Source organism: Orcinus orca, chromosome 9 (genome assembly GCF_937001465.1).
Source record: "Orcinus orca chromosome 9, mOrcOrc1.1, whole genome shotgun sequence".
In the NCBI taxonomy this organism is placed as follows: Eukaryota; Metazoa; Chordata; class Mammalia; order Artiodactyla; family Delphinidae; genus Orcinus; species Orcinus orca.
Genome location: NC_064567.1, coordinates 81,204,301 through 81,219,021, shown reverse-complemented (window position 1 = coordinate 81,219,021; position 14,721 = coordinate 81,204,301). Strand labels below are relative to the sequence as shown.

Genomic DNA, 14,721 nt, shown 5'->3' with positions numbered 1-14,721 from the left:
ATTTCACATATGCCAGACACATCTCCTTTCTGTGGGCTTTATTTGAGTCGTCCAAAACATTTCCTTTTATTAGCAGGTCTAAGTGGAGAGATATTTACCTTGGCAGTATCATAGTGTAGATAATACTGAATAAGTCTGTTCAAAGAAAGAGCCTCATCATGCCAATCTAGGGAAATATGCAAATCCCTATCCATAGCCTCATAATTGTACATTTATCATTCTGGGTGCTGGTACCTGATTGTATGTCTTTACATTTTTCTCTCTAGATATACATATCTTTATATTAGCCAGCCAATTTATAACATGATTCCACCTTACTAAATTTATGCAATTCTGATTTGAAAGCATTTTAGGATCCAGTTGAAAACATAAGACTGTACACATAGAAATAAAAGCATGTTTATGTCTAATTATTATCCAGGATTATTTCAGAGAAGAATAAAAGTGTGTGAGTTAACTGTGGAGGAGAGGACCAAGATTTAAAGGGATATCACAAAGCAAGTAAGAAAAGAAGCTTTTATCATAAACTCAGGAAAGTTGGGTAAAGGCCAGTATGTAGAAGGATAGTAGGACTGCTAAAAAACAGGTTGAGGGCTTCCCTGGTGGCGCAGTGGTTGAGAGTCCACCTGCCGATGCAGGGGACACAGGTTCGTGCCCCGGTCCGGGGAGATCCCACATGCCGCGGAGCGGCTGGGCCCGTGAGCCATGGCCGCTGAGCCTGCGCGTCCGGAGCCTGTGCTCCGCAATGGGAGAGGCCACAGCAGTGAGAGGCCCGCGTACCTCAAAAAAAAAAAAACAGGTTGAAAGAGAATGCAGGCTGTGTATAAGGACAGCCAGAGAGGTGAGGATCAGCTACTAGAGATTAAAGATGTCTGTGAGAAGCTTCTGTTAGACTTAGTTTTCTACATTGCAGCCTCTGTCATTCACCAGAAGATGTGCATAGTCAGTTGACAGCTCATGTTATGTCTGGGAGGATAGGTAGGGAAAGGATACAGGATTGGAAGGTAAGAATCCGAGGTCCTAGCCCTTATGGCCCTAATGACATTATGATACTGCACATAATCCCTGATCATTTTCCTCCCTCTGTAGATTTTTTTTCCCTTTTTCTTGGTAACATGAGAATGTTTGTCTTTACCATAAGTATAAATGTTTTGTGTGTACGTGTGCACTTGTGTGTGTATCTCTTTCAAAATAATGGCTCTCTGAAAATGCAAAAGATTGGGTAGGATTATGTAACACATTCTAAAAATGTTAAAACCTATACACGTTAAAGTATCAAGTAAAATAGTTGTTAACCTGTCTCACTAATAATCGCCTGCTTAGATCCAGTCTGTGAGAGGAAAAGGAAGCAATAAATTTGACCCTAACTTACCGCACATTTTAATTGCACAGTACTCCCAGGGGGTGTCAAGGTCAAGAGTATAGCACCATGGCCTCGGCTTGCCATCAGGATTGCGGCAATAATTATCATCAAAGCCCTTGTCGGGATATCTGCAAACCACACCAAGAAAAGTGTCATGTAAATCTGCCTGGAACACCACCCAGCTCTCAGCTCACAAAATAACTTTTGACTTAGCTCGGATACTGTTAGCTGAGGAAAGAAGAGATTTTCTATGTTTTGCCTTACAAGGACTGCTAATCATTAACTGCTGAATCTATTACTGTGCATATTCTACTAAGGCTAGAGTACCATCCCCTTTGCTAATAAGTTAGGTCCACTTGGTACCGGTCCACTGGTTGAGGTCCCAAACTGAATCCCCTTCTTACAAAGCCCAATTAAGGACAGATTACATAAACATGACCTCGTGTAGAATGCTCATTAAGAAAACAGGTCCTCTTCTAGGGCAGACTTAAAGTTCAAACTGAAAGTTAGGTTTCAATAGCTATGTTACTAATGATAGCTCAATTTTAGAGCTAGAGTCTTCCTAGGTCATGCCCTCACCTCCAGCAGAGCTAGAGACACACTCCATCACACCACTTTCTCTATACCCACCTCCCTTTAAATTAACAGGGTCCTGAATTGGTGAGTTGTTTTTAATTGCTACCATATTCCTTCTGCTCTCACTTAAAAGACAAGAGATGCACTAAAAAACAAAGCAGTTTTAATTTCATCTAGAAGAGCAAGACAAAAAGAGAAAGAAGAAAGAAAAAACACCTTTCAGCAATTTCAGAAGAAAGGTGGGGATAGACCTTCTTCTGTAGTCATTTGTATTTTTATTCTTTATAATAAAAAGAAGGAAAAATTTTTTTCAACTAAAATGTTTCCTGTGAAATGAATGGGCCAAAATACACATAATTTTTAAACCATTTAAACTCAAAACCTACTCCTGAGGAGAAAAGTAGACTTGGTTGCCTGACTTTTCCAGATGGGCAACTTCAAAATCCACCACAAGAAAGCAGCCAAAGAATTGTTTGCTCCACCTTTCATTCCGTCTCTATGGGCATGACCTGCATCACGGTGTCACACATTGACCCCACTTTACCTAAGTCACGGAAGGTGTGGCATTAGAAGGAGATTCACATTCACTTTTATTTAACAATAATGCCGCCCTCCCCAGCTTGGGCCTGTCAAAGTGCTTATTATTGAATGAGCTTTTCTCTTTTTGCTGCTGTGGAAGGGAAAGAGGAAGCTTCTATTACTGTTTTCCTTCTCCAGCCACTGATGCTTCTGGGTTCAGGACCATCCTGATTTCAGGGACTCTTAACCTAGTCAGCCAAGCCCAGTTGGAGGTGAAGCCAGCACTCTCATATACCTCATCATAAATCCCTGTGCCCCAAGACTATCAGGAAAACATTATATCAAGAGAATTTCCATGGTAACTTGCCATGGGGCAAATAACAGTTTGTAAATAGAATCACTGGACGCAGGATTTGGTGGTATTTTACCTTTCTGGCAAGAATTTATGCCGATGTGGCGTCTGATGATCCCAGCGCTGACAAATCTTGCCTGATTCTGTATGATCCATGGGACCTCGATAACTTTCCCCATTGCAGGTCATGCATTCAACTAATAAAATTAAAGCATGGCATGTTAATTGCTTCTGACAGCAAAATCAAGAACACCACTGTTCCATTTAAAGAACAGTAAATCACCTATTTAGCAAGGATATTTTTAGAAAAACTTATATACCCTTTTAACTTTAAATTAGGGCTTAATATCCATTAATAGTGGTATAAAATACTCCCTACTGAACTTTTCATACAGTTTAAATGGGAATTTTGTAGTTAGTGTCATACAGATTTACCATAGGGCCAAGATGCTGCCTTTCTAATTTTTTCATAACTGTCCAAAAGGTACCTAGAAACTGAAAATTCTTGGGGATTTTCCCTTTGTTGTTCTAAAATGCCAGGGCTCTCAATATCTATACTGCCAACACGATAGTGCTCTTCTCTCAACTTACCCTGCAACACATACACAGAAAATACACAATTTAAAATGAGTACACATCATACTTCTACAGTTAATGCCAAGATCAGGACCAGACAGATCTGAGAATGTGAATATTTTACAGGACGAAATCACGGTTCCTTTCTATCAGTGAGTATCCACATCGAATAACTGAGCAGACTTGCATACTTATCTAGCTTAGGATAGAACATGACCTGCTATTGAACTTCTTGTACTCACTGTTTTTAAAATGTGTAAGTTGATCTAATTATGCTGGATATTGCTGATGACTCTGTGAAGTTAATTAATAGTTCTCTTCTGGCTGGCCTCTTATACCACACTGAAAACTCTGAATCACATCAACTAGCTGAAAATAAGGCTTCTCAAATGGACAGGTTGATTTGTAGCACGGCAGGCATCCTGTGGAATAAATCATTGCTTGGCTTTCCTACAGATCCGGCAAACTTCCCCAAACACATCATTTGTATCTTGTGATTACTGATTGTCTAACATTAGCTGAAGTGGGAAAAGATATCAGTGTTTAGTTTTATCCACCGGGATCTAGCCTAATGAGTATTATTTGTAGAAGTTCGGGATATATTATTAGAATCGTCACTTTTGAACTTTGATTTTTATAACCTAATAGGCCGTTAATAACTAAATCCCTAAAACATGAAACCATTTGGCCTGATCCATCTGCTTCTTTTCGTGCAGGTTGATCTATGAACTAAGACAAGGGACCAATTCAGCTTCCTCTCATTTGATACTGAGATCCCCCAGACAACAGTCAGTAAGCTCCTGAAATATAAATGACAGGGATCCAAGAGCATACCGATAAAGGTGCTCTGGTTGGCCAAGGTCAGTCCCACATAGGTTATGTAGTATCACGTTTCAGCTTTCCATCTGAATGGGGGTACAAACTTAGTTCCCATTTTAAAAAGAATGCAAGGTTTGATATGTTCACAGAAAACGATACAACATTGATCATTGTTGTTTGCTCCTTTGTATTGAATGAAAGAGTAGAATAGAATCCTGTGATCACAAATAAGGGGATAAAATATCCACGCGTACAATTTCTAATCTTGTATAGTACTCAGGAATCAAAATACACCTATTTTGTCTCAGTCAGAAAATGCAGTTTATAAGAGTATATCCTTTTCTAATTAGAGTGAATAAAAGTATTTTCCGGGAAACTGTGTTGGGGCATTATTTAAAAACACTTCTCCTGAAACTTTAGAATTTTTAATTTTCTTAAGGAAACATAGCTACACAAATGAAACAGGTGATTCTGTAAGGTGACTGCTTTCCAGCATGAGCGGTAGATCAGTGCTTCTCCAAACTTTAATGTGCATAAAAGTTACTTTGAGATCTTGTTAAATAAAGGGCAAGTTCTGATTCAGTGAGTCAGGACTGGGGCATTAATAACAAGCTCCCAGAGGATGATGGTGATGCTGGTCCTTGGACCTCACATTGAGTAGCAAGTTTGTAGATAATTTATTCAATTCTGAAAGTTCTTAGTGTTTGGCTTTTAGGAGAGAATGGATTTTACTTAGACCTTGAAGGATGGATAAGATGTGGATAAACTACAAAGGGGCAAAATAACATAAACGGTACAGAAACATAAATTAGTATGCTGTTTATAGTGAAGTGAAGAGAGAGTTATGAATGCAGGTGCAGAACTAATGAGATTGAAAAATAATAAAAGTTAACCCAAAGAATGTTAGGTTTTCGAAGGCAATGAAAGTTGCTGTTGGGGTGGGAATTAAGTGAATCCTGTGATAGGACTGAGATGCTAAGTATATTATAGTTACATATTCTTTGATTATTCAGTAATTTTAACATATAAGAAATCATTTGACCCTTGCAGTGAGGAAAACAAGGCTCACAAAAGTTTTAAGGGACTTACCTAAAACAGAAAATGCCAGATCTGTGCCTGGAACATAGGTCCTCTGACCCCCAGTCCAGCGCTCTTTCCATTCTCCCTAATTGCCTCTTTGTTCTACATATTTTAACTTGTTTCCTACACATTCTTACTGGTCATACTTCAAGATAGGCTGAAAGCAAAACTTTTAGAAAGTCAGTCTCCCTGCCTTTGCTCAGTATTGTCCTCATTACCCTCTTCGCTCCTGTTTATAGCAGTAGGTTGCCCACCTGTTGGATTCTCACCTATTGGGGGCTAGGAGAAACGAGACTGGCCATCTTATTCAAGGATGAAAAATTTGTGGTTTCTCCATTGCATCAAACCATCAATTTAGTCATAAAAATTACTTTGAGAAAGGCAAATTTTGAACTCATATTTACTTCTCAAACTTCAAGAATTCTAAGACTCTTTTAAGTTTTCCCAGCTCAAAGTCAAGCCGTATAGGTGGAAACCAAGTCCACCTACCTACCAAGGACTCAGGTGAAAGCATTATCTATATAGGAGTGCAAGAGGGTGAGGACTGCACCTCCTGCTGTATTTCCTTTTGACTCTCTCTATTGTTGCCAGTGTATTATTTAACCATTCCAGCAAGTTCTTCCCTTAAAAAAAAACAAACAAAAGCAAAATACTGTCCCAGTTCACAAAAGCTCAAACTAAATAAATGTTTATATTCATAAGTAAATGAATACCTTTTTCTAATTATAGTTCTGCTCTAATTGTTAATAGAAAACCCCCAAAACTACACATTAATTGTAATATAACTAGGATTAATTTAACACCTTTCTCATATACTAACTAAACTCAAAAATTACTGTGTTCCATTTTTATCAATCATAAAACCACAAGTGATCTGGGTTTACAGACTAAAACAGCTATTTTGAAAATATCTCTCAGACAAATCCACTCTAGTGATTACTTCAGCAAAACTGAATGTTTAAAATATGAATAGTCTCACAAATCCACATTTATAAATAATAGTTTTATTTAAATCTTTGTTTTTAAAAGTCTTTTGCCACACAGAGTATGGAATTACACATTTAAAGTTATGGCAGTATTATTTGGTATTTTAAGTGTAAGGTATTTAAAAATAATGATTATGGCTTAATAAAATGCATTTACTTGAATATTTATCATTTAAAAAATCTGTTTCAGTGATTAGTGATTGCTTTCTTTTAAATCCCAAGCAAATGTTAAAGCAAGAAGTCAAATTTTATATACCTCTGTTTTCCATAATCTTTGAATTAAACATTAATGGTAATATTTTCTTACATAATTATGTAAGGTTCTAAATGTGATAAACGAGTATTCATTTTGGAATGCTTTATATATTTCAAAGGTTTAAATTAAAAGAAAATAATTTTAATCTTTAAATACCAGATATATTTTTATGAACCAAAATTGCAGACAAATTTCAGGTGATTATTTAGCAAATATTTTAATATAGTTAAAAAATTTTCAAAAAATATATACTGTTCTACTTGTCCTTTTCCAAAGAACAGTCCAAAGTTGACCACATACTTTTCTTATTTAATTTTAAAATATACAAAATGATGTGATCATTAATATTTCATCCATAATAATATAACCTTTGGAACTTGACATTTACAATATCCATAGATTAAAATGTCTCACCCATCACACTATTTAAGCATTGTGGATTTTGAGGCTTTTTCCTCATATATGTATTTTAATAGAAATTTACATCATATCAACATTATTTTGTATATTTTGTATTACCCATTTTATAAATAGCTATTTTTCTTCATTAATGTATTGACAATGCTTCTTCTTATTTTAGATCCTCTTCATTAAAATCCTGCTAAAACATTGTTTATGTTAGCATGAATTTAAATATGACAGCTCAATTCACAGTCCCTGAAATATGTTTAGCCTATAGGACAGGTGTTGGTTTACTTCTCTCACAGGAGGGTTATTCTACTCTTTCAGACTTCTAGTTGTTTCCAGAAAAAGCATATCTGCAACCTTTAATGCCACCGTGACCAATAGCATCATGTGCCATTCATACTAATGATCAATGCCCTTTTCTAAGGGAGGTGCGATGACCTCAAATCATTAAAAAATATTAGGGACGTATACTCTAATGAGCTAAGGAATACCAGAAATTTTTCCAAGCATTTATTTTTTATCACATTTATTCTACATTGCCTGTCATTTTAGATATATGCCAATATAGTTTGATGAAGGTTCTTCTTTTAAATCAGGGGTTGAAAAATCACATTCCCACAGACTAGGCAGGCAAGGTAAATGCTAAACTGTTTAAAGTTTGACCAGTTTACCTTCCCTTGTAAACACTGTCCCAGATCAAACAAAACCAATAAAGAAAACTCCTTGCCAATAACTTTCAACCTCAGAAAACTGTGATAGCGGAGAGTTCCCTAAAAGTAGGGTTTTCTTCCATGTGTAAATTTAAGACAAACATTACAGACTTATTCATACAAAACAGACATTCATAACGTTATCACAGATCAGTTTATTATTTTTAAAAGAAAAGAAAAACAATGAAGAAGTTATAGTGAACAGAATATGATATGGAATGGAAAGTAAGAATTTACAAACAGATGGAACTGGCTCTAGCACATGAATTCAAGAATGTTAAATTAACTAACAACAGAAAACAAATTCACCTTCTCTGTGACAGTTAGCTAACAATGGCCTTTTTATGTGATAAATATCAACCTAATACTTAATGAATATTATGGAAGAACTAGTTCAAAAAATATCTGGTTAATAACAAACAGGTAAAATACCTTACTATAAAAATTGGACAGCATTCCAGCCGTAATCCCCACCCCAGGTACTTCAAAATGCTACTAAATTTTGATCAGAATTCAATCCATGTTTCATTTTGATTTTCAGTATTTTAGTTTCTGACAGAACTAAAAAGCCAGCTATTCAGTAGCCAGATAACCAAGAAAAATGAAACCATATACAATGCTGAAATGGTTACTCTTCCTTCTTGCCCGTCATTCAGTTTCCACTGTAAAAGTAAGGACAGTGCCCTTTTCATGCTGTGAGAGGAGGTGAAGACACAGACATGGGTTTAGAGTGCCTGCCTTCCATACAGCCTGTGATCTACTGTTTTGATCTCTTCAGATACCATTCTGAATGGTATTCAGTTCCAGACTATGTATCAAATTTGGTTCACCAAAACACACACAGGGCACTCGGACTTTCAGTGACCCCCTTCCTTTATTCTCTTCTGGGTCCGTATACCCTTGCCACACCACTTCAAAATAGCTTTGACAAAACTTCTGCAGAAGTGGGTTCTGGATGAGTAGAATTAGCGTTACTCATAAAGGGCTAAGTGTCATTCTGCTCCTTTCAGGTGATGTATGGGAGCAGATTTTGAGCTATTATGAGCTCAAAACAGCAGATGAGGAAGCCCAAACTTTTACTCTCCCCGAAGAGATACCTCAGGCTCTTTTGAAATTCAAACTGATAACTTGCTCCATTATTTTGCATTAATCTGATGATAATCAGTTTTTAAAACATCCTATAAAAATGCTCGAATTATGATCTATAGTTGCAATTGAATGAACATCATATTCATTGTGATTTGATTCAATTCTGTTAACCTTTAATGTGAGTTGCAGTTTTACACAAAGGGAGAGCAGAGTGCCCCACATGGCATTCAGGTTCATTTACCTTCTGAACACTGAGGAATGTCACAGACTTCGTAGCGTACCTCTGGATTGCTTGTGAAACACCAAGGTCCCCCTTCTTCCCCTCGAGGATTTCGACAGTAGTTTTCCTGTAGGTCTTTACCCCGATAGCTCGAAGGCAAAAAGCTAGTTTTAAAATGATAATCATTACAGTATAAGAGCATGCAACTTTTGGGGGGGCTATTAATTTTACTAACTAGTGGGTATGTTTTCCCAAAAGTGGAGAAATCCTTTATTCTATCTCAGACCTCCATAGATATTAACTTGAATTCTGTCATTTCCATCTATGCTTAAGATACTTAAATTTTATAGACATTTACCTAACTGAATTCTCGTATTCAGCAGCCTTAAGAATGATTCATCTCTGGATTCACTAAGAGCCAATCATTCTAGAGCCTAATTGACATTGGTTGAGCCACAATTTCAAAGTTCCACTCAAAGGCAGCAAATGATTGAGGAAAGCCACTTAGGAGAGGACTGCAGAAACACTGCCCTAGACCTTGAAATCTCACTATTACACTGCTTATCTGAGATAATTGTTTGTTTGTTTATTGCTTTTCTTATGAATGATAGCCCCCCATTTTTCTGCACAATTGAGAAATAGATTGATAAAGTAACAGGAACAAAGGGTCTAGAAACAAATTGAATCTGGACTCAAATTTCAGCTCTGTCTTACTAACTGGAAACCCCAGCGGGCAATTTAGCCTCTTTCAGCCTACTAGCTTACCTATACACTGAGTATAACCATAACTTATAACATCTTACACCTATGTGGTTGTTTTGAGAAGTTCAAAGAGATGAGAGAGTAATTGACACTTAATAAACTCCATCTGTTATTAAGCACACTCCACTTAGTAGTCTTTAGACTGTCATAGTAAAAAACAGAAATGCTATTTCTCGTTAAAAATTTTAAAAGTTTTCCCTGTGACTGGGGCTTGGTGCTTTCAGGTTTAGTTCATAATAGTTGGCCATTGCATGCAGACTGCAATATATTACCTTCATTTAAAATGTCTAATGCCCTGGTTATAATTTTGTTACCAGCACACAGTACTTCAACATAAGAGCAGAAGAGTTCAAAGCCCTTTTTATTCTTTTGTACTGCTTGTACCTTGGCCTCAATGATGCTGCAAGTGTCTGCTAGACTGCACACAAAAAAAGCATAAGTAAACAATATATATCTATAGGTAACATTAGTAAGCACTTCTTTTTGAAAATCCAGTTACATTTTCAATATTCAGTTCAATTTTTGCTATAAAGCTTAATTTCTACTTTTACTGACCTCTGAGATCTAAATGGTACTTAAATTACAGTGAAGTCCAAAGATCTTAGTCTCTCAGTAAATACCATTCAAATATGTTTCCTACCCACTGAAACCTCTAGTTAAGAAATAATCATTTTTGTTATGCTGTGGCATAAAATAAATATGGACATGCCTTGGGTACCAAGCAACATTTTGCAATGAAATTATTTAATTTGGACAGGAAATACACCAGAGTTAAGTGCTCAGAAAATGTAAATTATTGGTCAAAAATAAAGAGTCCAAGAGACTTACTACTAACCAAACATTTTCAAGATATCTATTAAGTATTATAAACATGAAATGCCAAAATGTCTTTACATAAAGAGTTTATATCCCTACTTCACTAGCATTTTAAATATTGGGGAACAAAAATTAGACATTACGTCTTATGACTGACAAAACTTATAATATAATGAAAACTTATCATGACTTTACAGTTCCTAACAGTAATTTTCAAAGGAAAAATAAGTCATCTTTTGTCTTAATTTTAGCCCCATTATTCCAGAATAATTTAAGATAATCTTTGTGCCATTGTGTGAAAATTATTTCCTTTCACTTTGCCAGTTCTTCAATTTTTCATACTAAATTTATAATGAAATACACATTTTTCTGATAGAATGAAAACTGACTTTTACTTTATATTTTTTTCATAAAGTACCACATTAATCAAATTTACCTAAGAAAATCCCCCTATAACTCTATTTTCTGAAAAAGCTTGGTATAGTATAGTACTGAAAATAAGTTATTGTTGATCACAAAAATCTACATTGTTGCCCCATATGTATCACTCGACTAGTATATGACACTAGCCCTTAGATAATTTACTTACTCTTTGGGTTTTCAACTTCACTTACGAGATGAATGGAATGAATTAGATTATTATAAGCTCCTTCATTTTACATCATTTTATGTATTAAGTTTAAAAAACTAAATAATGATTTAACACATGTTAAATGCACACATATAAAATATCTACAGTTTTAGAGATTTTGTTACACACACATACACACACACACACACACACACACACATATACATATACACATATATACCTTTCCAGGGGATTTGTAAAGCAAAGAAGAAGCTGTGAAGAAGTAGCGAATGGGACTTCCCTGGTGGTGCAGTGGTTAAGGATCCACCTACCAATGCAGGGTACATAGGTTCGAGCCCCAGTCCAGGAAGATCCCCACATGCTGTGGAGCAACTAAACCCGTGAGCCACAACTACTGAGCCTGCACACCTAAAGCCCGTGCTCCGCAACAAGAGAAGACACTACTATGAGAAGCCCGTGCACCGCAATGAAGAGTAGCCCCCGGTCGTCACAACTAGTGAAAGCCCACGCACAGCAACAAAGACCCAACACAGACAATAATTAATTAATTTAAAAAAAATGAAGTAGTGAATGAATAAGTCAACAGTTTAGTAGGAAAAATGCAAGTAGGAAGGGAAAGAGATAAAGTAGAAATCAAAACTAGCTATGGTTAAAAGATGAATAAAGTTTTCCCACTGGAGTTAATAAAAATGAAAAATGAAGAGAAAAATGTGTGCTGCTTCCCACAATTCTATATCAATGCATATCACATTCCTCTTTAGGACATGCAGGGTAAAGAGCAGTCTGGGTCATCTCTTCTCTTCAGTCTTTGGTGTATATGACTTTTTACCCCGATTAACTGGTTTTCTTTTGTATTCTGAAGTTTTCAGCCTGCTTTTCTTTAGTATCCCATACTTGACCAAGCGATGAAGCCTAGCCCTGATCTTTGCACTCTATGTGTTCATTCAACACATGTTTATGAGAACCTATTACACACACACACACCCCCTGTGCCAGTCAATAGGCTCTGTAACAAACTTTTACTCACATATATACTATTTTTGGTTCTCTGTCCTTGTGAGCAAGGCTTTATTTTTAGAGAGATAAGTGAAGGAATATTTAAAATTGAGTTATATCCAAATATACTTTGAAACATAAATTAGATCTTCTGGGTGCTGGCCACCTTTTCTTTTCTTTTAATATGAACTGTGTTCATAGGAAACTTGATCCATTCCATCATCTGCTTCTTTAATGAATGCTGGGTGGCCAGTGAAGGATATAGATGTAGATATCAGGTCACCTGATTTTCTGGTTAAGCTTCTGTACTAATTTCATCATCTATCATCATCTTCCCATTAAGCCATTTGTAAAATATTTCAATTTAGGGAGTTGACAATAAATCACTCCTCTAGACAGATGTATATAGATATATATTTCTCTTTCAATTTTCCATAGAGTTAATCTTTAGTTAACACTTAAAAGTATTAACCTAGAATGTAGATATTCCAATAAGTTGCTAATTGATGAAAATGTGTTTCTCCCATTGAATAAAAAAAATTGATTAATGTACAAGGTCCTCTCAGCCCTAAAGCTTTATATCACAAGGAAATGTTTGTTGGTAAAATAGCTGATTGGACTGGGAAGCCAGTTCCCAGGGAGATCTATTTCACATGTACTCCTGTAGCAGAGAATGACAATCATAGAGAATTTGGGTTGAAATAAGACCTCTGGTAGGTCATCCAGTGCACTCTCCTCAACTAGGGTAGGATTGATTTCAAACGCCATTCCTTTGTTCATGAAAAACTTAGATCCATCTATTTAAGCAAAATGTTTTCCTCACTATGCAGGGAGTGACACCATGCAAATCCTTATGAGAGGACAAAACCAATTACATTGTTTTGTAATGTAAAGATAAAACTACGTTTTGGAGGTACTCATGTAATTCATAAGTAATGAATTTGGAAAAATTAGTTGTTTTCTGTTATTGAAACACTGTAAAGCTGATCTGCTTGGACACTTACTAGCTGTTGTTAACAAGGCCAAAATCACAGGTTTGATCCCAGTGTAGAGCAACCAACTCTTTTTGTTTTTATGTGGGCCAGTGAACTCCGTTTCTGTTTACTGAAGTAAAATCATCTTGCATAGTTTTGCCCCCCACCAAATGAATGAAATGGAATAAAAAGTGAATTCATCAAGCAAGTTACTACCTCTATTGCAAAAACAGGTCACAGCATGTATCCTACTGATTTGCTGGGTGTTTAAGGCCCTGGGGTTGTTAAAACATAGGATACAGAGTGACACTGGCTGGCCTCAGATTCTGGCCATACCACTTGCTAGTTGTGCATGACCTTGAAAAGTTACTAAGGATCTTTGCTCTTCAGTTTCACCATGTAAAAAACAGAACTAATAAAATCACCTACTTTGTGGTTCTTGAGAGGATTAAATGAGATAAACCAGGTATACTGCTCAACAAGGTACTTGGCACATGGTAAACTAAGTCTTCCAATTCATCTAATAACCAGGGAGAGCTGTTTTAAACTACTTTAGTTCCTGTTAAAATTCTTTGTGAAATAAATCTTGAAAAACTCTGGCTATATATGGCTCTCTAGTGAGTAGATATCTATACTTCTCCTCCATGATGATTAAAATTCTCAGACTAATGAGCCTAATGAGCCTAAATAGCATTCATCTGTTATAATGAACACAATTCTTCTCTTCACTGTAGACATTTAATTTCCAAGGAATAAGAAGTTTTCTCTAGTCATTAGGCACTAGGTGAAATGGGAAAGTTGGTCAATCTGAGGCATGAATTTTTAGCAGAGGTTCTCAATTTTGACTGTGATTTAGAATCACCTGGGGAACTTTTAAAAAAATACTGGTGCCAAGTGATTCTGACTTAATTGGTCTGTGTTGACGACCGGGTGGTAGGATTTGTTAAGGGCTTGTAGCAGGTGATTTTAATGTGCAGTCAAGTTTGAGAACCACCATGGTTAAAGAACATTTGGGCCCTGGTTATGTAAGATCAGAATCTGTTCCATCTCCAACTTATCACAGGCAACCTCTCCACTCCAGCTGCAGAGTGCTGTGCCTCTTCGCAGGCAAAGAGAGGGAAAAAATTTTTTTAATTATTTTTTTATTATTTCTTCCCAAACATCAAGATCTATAAATTGAGGTTTTGAGGGGAAAAAATGTTAGGCTACATCTTAATGATAATTTTTTTATTCTTTGGCTAAATAGCAGTTACAAATTCAGATAAGCTTTGGCCTAATACACTTCTGCAGAGTTGGCTAAATTATTATAGAAGTGTAGGATTATTCTGAAGCACTAACCTGGGATTGGTAACAAACCTATAAAAGAGAGGCTCTATCCTCTTTTCTTCATGCTATTCTTACCTGTGTTCGTGTGGTATCATGGAATTCCAGGGCTGGCATTTGATGCCACTTTTAGTGATAGATACCGTTCCCTTATAGCTACCTCCTTTACCGATGATGCAGTTTCTAATGTAGTCTATCAGAAGAAAGCAGAGAAAAATGCTATCACTATGTGTAACATATCTGCTGTGTATATTAAAAATAAAAATGATAAAATTCCATGCAAATCTTTAAGTAATGCTTATAA

At 36.1% G+C, this 14,721-nt stretch overlaps 1 protein-coding gene across 2 annotated transcripts in view; it reads right to left on the bottom strand.

Moving 5' to 3' along the window:
* HGF (hepatocyte growth factor) overlaps window positions 1–14,721 on the bottom strand; it is an 83,561-nt gene that overhangs the window by 47,214 nt on the left and 21,626 nt on the right. Inside the window, exons 5-8 of one of the 2 annotated variants that reach the window (XM_004263411.4) lie at window positions 14,496–14,610; window positions 8,976–9,118; window positions 2,887–3,007; window positions 1,373–1,491 (exon numbers count right to left, since the gene is read on the bottom strand). In XM_004263411.4, the coding sequence (XP_004263459.1) occupies window positions 1,373–1,491; window positions 2,887–3,007; window positions 8,976–9,118; window positions 14,496–14,610 (498 nt within the window). The remainder of the gene's footprint in view (window positions 1–1,372; window positions 1,492–2,886; window positions 3,008–8,975; window positions 9,119–14,495; window positions 14,611–14,721) is intronic. The other variant, XM_049714938.1, reaches the window with a different exon arrangement.